Raw genomic sequence first — 13518 nt, forward strand, 5'->3', positions numbered from 1 at the left:
TATATTTATTTACGCTTTGGAGAAACTTAAGGAATGTTCTTTAAAAACGTCACCCTAAATAAACCTACTTGGTCTATATTGAGCACAATGATAATAAACTGTTTAAGTTAGCGACACGATCCAGCTACTTGCTAGTCGAGAATCGTGCACGTTAAAGATCTAAAGAGATTGCAGATCGTGATAGACGAGTATCTGATCTTAAAGTGAGAATTCGGTAGCAAACAGTGCAGAGGGTTTAATGAGTTCTGGATACATAAGTTTTAAGTTGGAATTGTATTCAGTTTCCCACGTTGTGCAGTTTGTGATTCTCTCTCCCTTTCTCTCTCCCTGTTCTTTCTCACTCTCCTTTTGTAACTGTGTAGTTTGCCGCCTGGAAACTTCTTGGAACATTGTACGTTGTCTGCTTTCTACATGGATTCTTGTCTTCGCTCATTACAATTACGTACATGTTCTCGCTGCTCACATGTTGGCTAGAAAGTTATGGGCTAACGCAATCGTTTATACCCATTGCATCTTTTTCGGCATTTTAATGACCGTTGAGCAACTGTGAGAATTCTAATGGCGTTCCATTCCGTCCCCTCCCTTCCATCGCAGAGCAACGAGCCATAAAAACGATCATTTTGAGTTCATAACCAAAATTGTGTTCATTTGGTTTCCGGTGCAGGTGCTTCAAAGTTGACAGCAACATGACATAATCGAATATTATCAAACTTTTATCGATTGTGCATAAGTTAAATAAATCAATTGAATTTTATTTCTTCGCTTGCCTTGATCAATAAAGGATTAAATATAAATTATAAATGTTTTTCTTTTTACCTTTTTCCATAAATATATAGATGCATATTTATTAAGTTTATATGAGTTATCATTCGATCATTTCCTTTTATCGATTATATTACGATTATATTTTTTAGTGAATAATATCGATTTATTATAATCATTAATGATGTAATCTATTGATAAGTGCATTAGTAATTTTTTCATAAAAAGCACTTTATTCAATTTAAGATTATCTCTTTTTTTTTAAGTCTTTTACTAAATATATCAATTTCGTTCGGTCGTTCGTGGTCTTAATTTAATAAATCTCATTGATTTTATAAAATGAAATATCGAACATTAAAATGACTTAAAACATTCGAATTAATTCAATTAACTGCAGTTGTAGTTTAGTAATATACTATTTTATTATTGTTAAATTAAAAAATTTCAAGTTATTTTGTTCATTTGATAGCCGATAAATAAATTTTATAAATCTACACTTAGATGAGATTTAATTTTGAAGAAATCTCTTATGGCATTTGCTTATCAATTTTCAATTTTATGGTTGCAACTTTATCTTTTGCACTACTTTGTTGTTGGTTATTTGATAACACAAACTTTGCATTCACATGCACTTATAATTCACAGCAATTTTTTACCCTTTTATAAGGACGCATTCTGTGGACCAAATCCTTTTGAGTGCCTGATTCCCCTTTTGTAGTAAACGTGATTTGTGATACCAAAACGATTTTAGAAATGTGTACACAACGTACAGACAATATTTGCATGTCGTTACCAAGTTGCACATCATGCCACAATTCTCACGTTGCTACCTGCCTCTCAGATACGGCGTCTAGCTCGATGTTGCAAGCGATGTTGAGAGGTGAAAACAAGAGAAAACTCTGTCGGCAGTCTCCCATTCATTTGATTCATTCATGGAGCACATCACGTCAAGTGGGCTGTATGTGTGGGTGTGTGGGTGTATGTGTAGCGGAATGCCGTTGCCTTTTGACGTAACCAACCCTTTTCAGTATTCCGGTCTGAAACCCCAATCCAAATACAGAATGAAACGCAGTACAGCAATCCCAGTTGCAGTTCTGTCCTCGTCCTGGGCCTTTATGTCAAATGTTAAGTATGTACATCAACTGGCGTCTGGTACTCGGGCATTCATTCATTTCACATTCAGTGGAGTTATGCGGCCAACGATGAGTCATCGTCCGGATCTCTCCCTTAACCCCTCCACACCTCCGCCTAGTGCCACGTGTCGTTGTTGGATTTTGTTTTGTTTGTTTGTTTTGCTTAAAAGCGTTTCTTGATAGCGCTTGATCCCCGCTTATGCTCCCAAAAGGGTTTTCCAGCCGACATAAATCGATAACAATGCCCGATACATACACACATACTACATCCTACATTCTTTCAGTACGTGTAGATATGCTTGAGGCGCTAGACGGCATATACCCTATAAGAAAAAGTTACTTACAATACTTCTGACTTTGTTATGCAATTGTTAAAGAACTCAAAACCATTTATTTATTTCGATAATATGACTCGATTGCTAAAATGGAATTTTCTGCATAAATTTTTTTTATTATTCGATTATAATAAATGAATGAAAAATACAAGACTGCCAACAAATTAGGACTTAATGGACTCTACTGAATCTGTAATCTGAATTTTAGGAATTAGTTATTATTACAGATGCTAATCATGATTTTACCTATTAAAATGGAATTGTAATCTGTATTTATGTAATTGTTTATCTCTCCAAGATCGTAAATTTAAAAAATAATGCGCACAAATTCACAATCATCATAAATTCGAGCTCTATTTATAAAACTTAAAGTGTTATTTGAGTTTTAAAAAGTGTAAAATTAAGGCTTAAAACCTTGTGTTCATAACTGTAAGCTTGAAAATATATAAGTGATATTTTACCACAATGATGAGGTGACGATGATTGCGTCTATTATATCCTTTGCTGCTGTAACTTTATTTATTAAAGGGTATAACTATAGTATTGCAAGTCTATAATTCTGTCGTCTTTTGCGTTCCTATGGACAAACAGTTGCTCGGCTCGTTTCCGTTGTTGTTAATGACTCTCACTTAATTGACTTCGGCTGACTCATTAAGTTAGCATGTAGCATGTGCCACACACTACACTAGTCTAATGAGTAATGGCAGCTCCACTTCAACCCCCACACGCAGAGAGAGGAGGGGAGAGGGGAGGAAATGCGGGGGTGTTCATGAGTTCAAACTGATTGAAGCAAAGCTGTAAATGTTGTAATTGTAATTGAAATTGTAATGGCAATTGAAATCATATTTACAACATTCTCTGACATTTGACACCGTTGAACGTGTGAGTCAAACAATAAGTGAGCCACACCCCATCCCCACCATCCCCCAAACACTCTACTTTACACTCAATACTCTACATTTCATTTGCAACCCGCAGCTTTAATTCTCCGACGAAGTTTGTGCTTCTCCATGCAGCCAATTTGTGTGATTTGTCTGTTATATTAAGGGGTGGGGGGGAAGTGGGGCATTGTGACGGTGTCAAGTGTTTATTTTTTCATTTAACAGACGTCTTCGTCTCCCCCAAAATTTGATTGCTCGAATTGAAAAAATCAATTGATCTGGAATTGTGGACTACATGTTCTCTCAACTACTTAGCAAATAAATTAGCACCTTGTTGACAATTTCAACTAAATTGTTTGATTTGGCTTAAGAAGCATTCGAAGAATTCAATTCATGTGTCAGAAGCTTAAACTGGGACACGATACAATTACATTCTAGTTTCGATTTCAAGAAGAAAAGCCTTTAAAGAATGTTCCCAATTTCGATTCCCTTGGAAATATGTGCAAACAGTTTAAGTTGGTATTTCGAAGTGGTGAAATTCTTTTTTATTTTCGTTCACTGTGGAATCTTTAAAGAACTTGGAATATTACATTTTGAGTAGAACTTGAGATCAGAACATGTCTGAAAGCAATGAATATGCTTAATATTGTTAGAAGAGGAGTAGTTTTAGATTGTATATCAGTTCAGAATATACTTAATTTTGAAAAAAAAAAAAACCTTATTAGTATGTTAGTTATGTTATGTGCCTATAAATTTCATCCTTTTTTATATTTTAATTTATTGATATTGATTCCGTTAAAAAATAGTTTTAGAATCAATATCTACAATTAGATTCTATACAAACTTTCTTCAAAATTTTGAGATTTGTCGCCTTGACTTAGTTAACAAAAAAAAAAGACAAAAAAAATTAAAACAATTAATTTACAAATGTCTTTGCATAATATTTTACGTTTGAAGAAAAAGTTTCAGGTGAAAAAAGAACCACTCCCAGTGAGTTTGGCTGTAGCTTCATTAGAGCTCTGGTATTTTAAGAATTCTGACGCATATTGCAATACAATTGTTGTTTACTGTTGCTATGAGCCTGGCTAAGTAATTGTAATTAACTCTGTCTCTTACTCTTTTTCACTCTTCTTCTCTCTCTCCCTCTTGCATGGTGTAATATTGAAGCTCTCGGAAATATAAAACTCGTTTGCATGCTAGCGACCCATTAATAAGTCCAACAACAATGTCAACTAAAACTTTTGGCCCATTTTTATGGCCAACGGTAGAATATTGTGCCAGTTGTAGTTGTTGTAGTTGTTGTTGTTGTTGTTGGTACCTTGACAACGGTTTTGTGTTGAGGTCCTTGTCGGCATTTTTCGGTGTCATTGCACGTTTGACATGCACAGAGTGTCAACTCGCGACCCCGAACAACGCCCAGTTCTCTCGGAGGAGAACAATCCTCCCTCTACCTATGAGTTCATTCCGTCTTCCTTTTTTGACAATTCTATTGTTGTACAATTCGAAGGATATACACACACACACACACTGCTGCAGCATAAAAGCTTTTCACTGTACAATGCGCAACCCTTGAGCCGCGCCACAAGTCCACAATAATCTCAGCCCTGTCCTTACGCTCCCCTTTCGCATCGTCGACTTTTCTCAGTCTTAGCCCAGCTCGAATTACGTCGCCACCTACAAAGACTGGGTTCACAGGGGGAGGTGAAGAACCATTTAAAGTTTGGCATTTCCTGTCGACAACATCAGAAATTAGTTGCAACTTGCCTCGTGCCCCACACTGACGCAATGGCTACTCAGCCTTTTCATAGCCGAAATGAATATCTTAACTAACTACGAGCCTATTCACTTTTGTCAAGAGTTTGCGCACTTTGGATTTAAATACTATAATTGCTGTATACCAAGTAAATGCCTTAAAAAAGCATTTCAAAAAGCCTTTTTTTTTTTTTAATATAAACACCTTTTATTTTCAGCAGTTTTGTTTGTGATATATTCGATTTGTAATTATTTTTATGTAGCTATATTAAATCCAGAAAACTTCATTTTTCGTATTAAACGTATATTTTTGATATACAAAAAATCATGGACAAAATAAATGTAATATTTCAAAAGAAAAATAAAAAGAGGAGTTCAAAAGTAATAATAGATCCATGATCATTTATTATTCAACTACATAATAGTTTTGCTTTGATAACAAGATTTCTAAAAAATTTTTTAGTTTTTTTCAACAATATATAGTTCACGCTTAAAACAATTTTTATAATTTTCTAGAAGAAAGAGTCTAAGTTGTAACTATTCACAATGTTTCTCTTTCCATAAATGAAATGCATTAGCATAAATATCGCAGCTACTTTTGCTTCTGTAGGGCGCTTTTCTTTCTTTTTGTTTATTTTCATGAAGTTTTCCACTTCTTTTTTGTGCATTTTTCTTTTATATTTTATTCTCCTTCATTTTGTGGTTTCTGGTTTCTGGTTCCTTTCTGGTGTACTTCAAACGACCGTCAGTCAACTGGCATTTTGTACAAACATATAACTGGGTTAGGGCGCTATATTCGCATGCCACATGCAGATGAAAGCAGCCGCAGTTAAAAAAAAAAAAGGGCGTGTGTCTGCCTTCCAAGTCCGTACAGTAATGCGCAAAAAAGTATGCTATGGCATTTTGTTAAAATTCTCTGTTGCTTTTCTTTTATTTTGCAACCCTCTGTCTGTGTGAGTGTGTGTGTCTGTTTGAGTGTGTGTGTGTGTGTGTCTGTGCGATGACTCATACAGTTTTGCCCTCGCATTCTGTGCCTGTTCCTTTTGCTGTTCCTGACTCGACTCGGCTGTTTCTATACAGATTTTAATCGCATTTCCACGAGACTGCGAAAGGATAGCATGATAGGCTCCAAGAAGCAGCTAAGCGAAAACTATCATAATGTCGTTCCTATCTCTCGTCTCTTGGGGTTAAGTAGCAGCCAAGCACAACAACACACACACACACACCCCCACACACCAGCTGTAAAAAGAAGCTTAAAAAATAGCAGCTGCTGCTGTTGTTGTTGTAGATCTTGTTGTTGTGTCTGCTGCACTTTTTAACATTTAGTTTCAGCTGCTCAACTTTTTCGGTCACCTGCTCGCATCGTTGCCTTCCCTTTACCCCTGCCCGCACTCCCTCACCGACTTGGTTGAGTGAACTGTAAAACGAAAGAGGGAACTTTGCAAAACTATAGAGAGAGAGAGAGAGGAAGTTTCAGCTGAGCTGAGTCAGCGCTACAAATTTATTGACTGGGCTAACAAGGGGTTAACTTGAGGGTCAGCCAGGGGTTAACCTTAGCTAGCGCTTGTCTGCGCTTCTCTCTCTCTCTCTCTATGTTTGTGTGTGTGGTTTGAGTGTGTGCCAACTTAATGTGTCAATGGCACAACGTCATCTTCATTCGAATTAGTCAGGATTAAACAACCTGCCTGCAATTAGATTAAAGTGTTGCCCTACCCCATAACACAACGATTATAGGGTATACTAGGACATGCTCTCTCTCATTCTCTGTCCCACAAATCTAGACTCTGGAGAGAACATATCTTATTTTATTTCTATATTTCATTAAGACTTTTTCTTTCATTAAAAATAACTTCATTAATTAAAGAAAATGAACTAGTTACCTAGCAAATAAAATAGTTTTGGAGCTTGTTCCGCAACCAATTGTTTTATACTTTGTCTAAAGTAAATAGATAACATTTTAAATAATTAGTTCATAATATGCGAATGGAATTATTTAATTTTAAGCCTTTTGTGTTCAAAAAAAAGAGACAAGAAACTTGCTTGTTATTTGTAGATAGTGATGTTTCCCCGATATGTAATTGATTAAACTAGTTTTTCTTTCTTTTATCTAATATAAATAGTGCAGTTTTCTATTGGTTTTCATCTATTAGACATATTAAGATATTAAATTTTTTAACAAAAAAATTAGTATTTTGAAATTAAATTAATACTCGTTTTACAATGTCCTAAATTAGCTAAAGGAACTGATTATTCTTCAAATCGAATTGAACTAGCTCATGAGCTTATTCAATACACTTGCCTGGCAATTAATTGCCGGTAAGAAAAGTCGATGTTTACTTCTGTCGTAATAATCGTTGTCGCTTAATTTGAATATGTTAATGTATTAACAACTAATTTGATAGATTAAAGACATTACGTTTTAGTAGAAAGCTTTCATTTATGTTTCCTGGTCGGGGAATTGAAATCATTAAGTGTCGGCGCTCTAACAAGTTGATATTTCCACACTTAATTTGACTTAATCAACAATTATTATTTTATTTTTTTTATTTTTTTTGCTTTTTCTTAACGATGAGACATTTTATACATATTATAATTATGACAACTTGTTTAATTTCCAATTGCGAAAATTGTTCATTGAAGTGTGTGGCATAATTCTTGAGGAGGTGGGGGAAGACGGTTCCTCGGTTGCTTCAAGTAATTGCAATTAAGAGCAAAGGAAGTAAACGAGAGCAACAACTCATCGCATCTCATCTTATTCCACTTTTTTTTGTTTTACATCTTTTTTTTTGTCAATCTCTCCCGCTTGTCATCTTTCTATTCATGTCAAGATATTTAAGTGTATATGGTATATGTATATAGATCTATATATATAACACTCAAAAGTCCGAGTCAATTATGTGAACTGCTCGCTGCTTGAGCTTGTTAAGCGTTGAATTCGTTTTTTTTTTCCCGTTTATTTTATTTTTTTTAAGCAGCTCCCGAGACATGGAATAGCTGCTCACCTCTCACCCTCCCCGCATATTTGCCTGGCTGAGTCGAGAACTGCAGGTCATGGAATAGGTCAATCATTTGAATTGTTTTTAAGTGTTGTAAGTTGGAGTCGAGAGCATAGAAAGGGGTTGAGGTGGAGAGAATTTGCCCAAAGCCAGGAACTATGACTCTCAATGAGTTTGTTGAACTTGTAATTGCATTAAAGCTTTGCAACTGATTTCAAATTCACCAACAAGACCTTTCAATGGCATAGTTGCAAGTTCTCAAGTTTGTTTTGGTTTTGCTATAAATAATATAATAAATCTTAAAAATCCAGAAACAGACGTCTTTGACTCTAAATAATTGATCAATTGCAGGCATAGAATTTGCAGAGTATAGGAGCTAAGGTTAGCAAATTTAGTATATGGATGCCCTAATACCTTATAAAAAAGAAGTTGACTCTGAATTTATAAAATGTCCAAGAGTTCTTTCGCTTTTTATTAAAAAGTGTTTTCATAATAAAAGGCTGTTTATTGGTAAATAGTAGTGAATTAAAAATATATCGAAATATCAACAACTCGATTTTCGCGGAAGCGATTATCGATCTACTATTTTCCGATATATCGACAACTCGATGCATATTTTTGGCGATTTTCTATTCCGATATACAACTCGAACTAAATTTTGGATTTACATCACTAGTAAATAGCTAACAAAGCTTACAATTTTAGCAGGAACTAAATTTATACATACATATTGGGAATGCTAACCAAATTATATGGTTACGTTTTACATTATATGATTATTTTAGGTAATCAATACAAAGTATTTTCTTTTTTTTGTATTATACTTATATTATATGTGAAATATCCGAATTATACCGATCACTCATGCTATATGCAATTGGATTGCTCTCTACTTACAGTTATAGTTGGATCAAGAACGGCAAAAAGTTCGACTGGCAGGCGTACGATAATCGTATGTCGCGTCAGCCTGGACGTGGCACACTGGTGATCACAACGCCAAGGGATGAGGATCTTGGACAATATCAATGTTTTGCCACAAACGAGTTTGGCGTTGCCACATCGAATTCGGTGTTTGTGCGCAAGGCCGAGTTGAATGCGTTCAAGGATGAGGCAGCCAAGAGTGTTGAGGCCGTCGAGGGTGAACCCTTCTCACTGCAGTGCGAGGCACCCGATGGTTGGCCAAAGCCAACGGTCAATTGGTTGATCCAGCAGTCGATCGATGCTGGCATCAAATCGATCAACAATTCACGCATGACCCTCGATCCGGAGGGCACACTCTGGTTCTCCAATGTGACCCGTGACGATGCTAGCGATGAGTTTTGGTACGCCTGTTCGGCAACATCAGTTTTCCGCAGTGAGTACAAGATCGGCAACAAGATCCTTCTCGATGTGAAGCAAATGGGCGTCAGTGCGGCACAGAATCGTTATGCACCCAAGCGTCAATATGTGACCCGCAAGAATGAGGTGGCACTGCGTGGCAAACGTGTGGAATTGTATTGTATCTATGGCGGCACTCCATTGCCGCAGACCGTGTGGAACAAGGACGGACAGCGTATACAGTGGAACGATCGAATAACGCAGGGCAATTATGGTAAATCCTTGGTCATACGGCAGGCGAACTTTGATGATGAGGGCACCTACAGTTGTGATGTATCCAACGGTGTTGGCAATGCTCAATCCTATTCGATCAATTTGAAGATTGTTGCGATACCGTATTTCACCGAAGAGCCCGAAATACAGAATGCCGCCGAGGATGAGGAAGTCATCTTTAATTGCAAGGCAGCTGGACATCCGGAGCCGACAATTCAATGGATACACAATGGTAAACCGATTGCCCAGGCCGAGCCAAATCCACGACGCACAGTGACCAATAACTATATCAAGATCACAAATCTGGTGAAGTCCGATACGGGCAATTATGGCTGTAACGCAACCAACTCTCTTGGATATGTCTACAAGGATGTTTACCTCAATGTGTTGGCTCTGCCGCCAGAGATTCAGAAAGCGCCACGTGCTGAGACAACAGTTGATGGACGCAACATCACGATGCAGTGTCGTGTCTTTGGTGCACCCAAACCTCAGGTCAAGTGGCGTCAAAACAACAACTGGTTGACCGGTGGACGTTACAATGTGCTCGAGTCGGGAGATCTGCAAATTAGTGAGGTGACATTTGCCGATAATGGTAACTACACTTGTCTGGCGATCAATAAGTTTGGCAATGCGACCGCCCAAGGAACACTGGAGGTCAAGGAGCGCACTAGAATCACACAGGAGCCACAAAACTATGAGGTCGCTGCCGGACAATCGGCAACGTTCCGTTGCAATGAAGCCCATGACGACACACTGGATTTGGAGATTATCTGGCTGAAGGATGAACAACCGATTGACTTTGATGCGGAGGCACGTTTCGTCAAGACCAATGACAATTCTCTGACCATTGCCAAGACCATGGAATTGGATTCGGGTGAATATACGTGTGTGGCCCGGACGCGATACGATGAGGCGACCGCAAAGGCGAATCTTATTGTACAGGATGTACCCAATGCACCACGATTGATTGGCATCAATTGTCAGGCGGATAAGGCAGATATCTCATGGGAGCCACTGGGTGACAATCGTTCGCCCATTCTCCATTATACAATCCAGTTCAATACATCGTTTACGCCTGCATCCTGGGATACGGCATTCGAGAAGGTGCCCAGCACCGATTACTCATTTGTGGTGCAAATGTCACCATGGGCCAACTACACATTCCGAGTGATAGCATTCAACAAGATTGGACCATCGCCGCCATCGGGACATAGTGAATCGTGTACCACGCAACCGGATGTGCCATATAAGAATCCGGAGAACGTTGTTGGCCAGGGCAATGAGCCAAACAATTTGGTCATCACATGGACACCGATGCCAGAGATTGAGCACAATGCACCCAACTTTCAATATCGCGTCAGCTGGAAACGTGACATTCCAGCCGCCGCCTGGGAGACCAGAAATATCTTTGATTGGAAGCAGAGCAACATCTTGATCAAGGATCAGCCGACGTTTGTCAAATACCACATCAAGGTGGAGGCCATCAATCATCATGGTAAATCGAATGTTGCCGCCGAGGAGGTTATTGGCTATTCTGGCGAGGATCGGCCCCTCGAGGCGCCAACGAACGTTAGCATGAAGCAGGTGATGAGCGCAACGAACGCATATATCAGCTGGAATCCAGTTAGTGAGGAGTCGGTGCGTGGCCATTTTAAGGGCTACAAGATTCAGACCTGGACGGACAAGGAGGGCGAGGAGGGACTGCGTGAGATCCATACCATACACAATGAGGCACTGGTTACACAATTCAAACCCGACTCGAAGAACTATGCCCGTGTCCTGGCCTACAATGGACGCTTCAATGGTCCACCCAGTGCTGTCATTGATTTTGATACACCCGAGGGTGTACCATCGTCGGTGCAATCTTTGGAGGCTTATCCATTGGGCTCATCGGCCTTCTGGTTAACCTGGAAGAAGCCACTTCATCCCAATGGCAAACTCACCGGCTACAAGATCTACTATGAGGTTGTCAAGGGCAGCTTTGTTGGCGAACGTCGTGAATATGATCCTCACATCACAGATCCACGGATCACACGCATGAAAATGGCTGCATTGAAACCCAACTCCAAATACCGAATCTCCATTACAGCCACCACCAAAATGGGCGAGGGCACCGAGTAAGTTCCATTCGATATAAATACCTTCTCATTTACCGATTGATTATCAATATCTGATTATCATTAATTGTTTCTGTAGGCATTACATTGAAAAGAGCACACTGAAGGAGGATTTTGCACCACCATCACCGCCAACATTGACATGGGAGCAGGTTCATTCCGACAACGGTTCGCCCAGGTATCGCATCTATTGGGTGCCCAACACTGATGGTCGTTCCGGCTCACATTTCTTGACCAAGTACAGGTAAGTGAGATCACTTCTAGTTTCAGCTGTCTGGCAACGCTGTGTTAACGTCTGCAAACCAATTTAAAATCGAGCGAATGCGTTATTGAGAGACATATTCTAAAAAAATTTAAATTTAAAATCGAAATAAAATTAAAACTAGTCGGAAACGCTATAGTCGAGATCCCGACCATAGGATACCCGTAGCTTATTTCAATATATATAAAAGTACTTTAAAGAAAATACTGGTATTACTTTGAAAACATTAAATCGCCATAGCTCACGTTCTACTTAATGCAACGTAAAAAATAAAATTTTTGAAATTCGATAAAAAATTGAAAATATCGAAAATATTTTAAGTAACGGGTATAATTGAAAGAAAATAATGTTAGCTGTCCAAATTTAGACAAATTTTTTTAGGTTGTATAATACAAAAGCAAATACATTTTGCAAATTTGGTTGAGATATCTCAAGAAACCATCTAGGTTTTTAAACTAAAGCACAATTTTCAGCCGATCGTTCCAGGAACAGCTTATTGATATAGTTGACCGATTGAATGAAATCTGTTCAGAATGTAAAAGATTCAGATCTCTCAAAAGAAAACAACAAAAAAATGCATTTTTAAGGTTAATTTTCGACCTATATGATGATAATGTGGTATAATCCATGAACTGCTTTAAGGGTTACACTTGTCGTAACAATAAAAAAAAAAACATTTGTCTTAATCAATAAGTTCTGCATCTACTTTTAAAATATGCCTCTCAGATGGCTTCCAGCGTTGCCAGATAGCACTAAAATCAATCCTTTGAATAATCCCCAATCAATTGGGGATCGACCGATTGAATGAAATCTGTTCAGAATGTAAAAGATTCAGATCTCTCAAAAGAATAAAAAAATTTATTTTGAAGGTCAATTTTCGACCTATATGATGATAATGTGATCCAATCCATGAACTGCTTTAAGAGTTACACTTGTCGTAACAATAAAAAAAAAACATTTGACTTAATAAATAAGTTCTGCATCTACTTTTAAAATTTGCCTCTCAGATGGCTTACAGCGTTGCCAGATGGCATTAAAATCAATCCTTTGACTAATCCCCAATTAATTGTCAACGTTTTATAGAATTAAGGGTGAACCCAAATGGCTTGAACAGCAGGAAGAGACGTCTAAGGACTATCAGGAGTTGGCCAGTCTAGAGCCGGACACGGTATACGAGGTTCGTGTCGTATCCGTCGATGGACACTATCAAACGGACAGTGCGACATTTGAAATCGATACGAATAGCGCCGTCGGAATTGGCGAGGCACCGATAAGGGTGTCCAACGAGAGTCTGGCGAATGCCGGCTGGTTTATTGGCATGATGTTGGCCCTGGCTATCATCATCATTCTGTTCATCATACTGTGCATCATTCGACGCAATCGCGGTGGCAAATACGATGTGCACGATCGTGAGCTGGCCAATGGCAGGCGGGATTATCCGGATGAGGGTGGATTCCACGAGTACTCGCAACCGTAAGAATACATTAACTTCTAATCATTGATCATTTAGCGATAACTTATGCTTATCCTTATTCAATCTTACAGTTTGGACAACAAGAGCGCTGGTCGCCAATCCGTTAGTTCAGCGAATAAGCCTGGCGTGGAAAGCGATACCGATTCGATGGCCGAATACGGTGATGGCGATACAGGTAAGAACGATCAATTTAGATAAATATATATTTACATATAT

General features: G+C 38.4%; 1 protein-coding gene across 4 annotated transcripts in view; it reads left to right on the forward strand.

Annotated features, from left to right (window-relative positions):
* Positions 1–13518, forward strand: part of LOC117794169 (neuroglian) — a 45367-nt gene that overhangs the window by 26653 nt on the left and 5196 nt on the right. For all 4 annotated transcript variants that reach the window (XR_004618372.1, XM_034634686.1, XM_034634685.1 and 1 more), the window contains exons 4-7: positions 8759–11566; positions 11646–11810; positions 12912–13301; positions 13374–13477. Coding sequence is in view for 3 of the 4 variants with exons in the window: in XM_034634686.1 (XP_034490577.1) it covers positions 8759–11566; positions 11646–11810; positions 12912–13301; positions 13374–13477 (3467 nt within the window). In the remaining variant the exon portion in view is untranslated. The remainder of the gene's footprint in view (positions 1–8758; positions 11567–11645; positions 11811–12911; positions 13302–13373; positions 13478–13518) is intronic.

The sequence above is a fragment of the Drosophila innubila genome, chromosome X (genome assembly GCF_004354385.1).
Source record: "Drosophila innubila isolate TH190305 chromosome X, UK_Dinn_1.0, whole genome shotgun sequence".
Taxonomy (NCBI): domain Eukaryota; kingdom Metazoa; phylum Arthropoda; class Insecta; order Diptera; family Drosophilidae; genus Drosophila; species Drosophila innubila.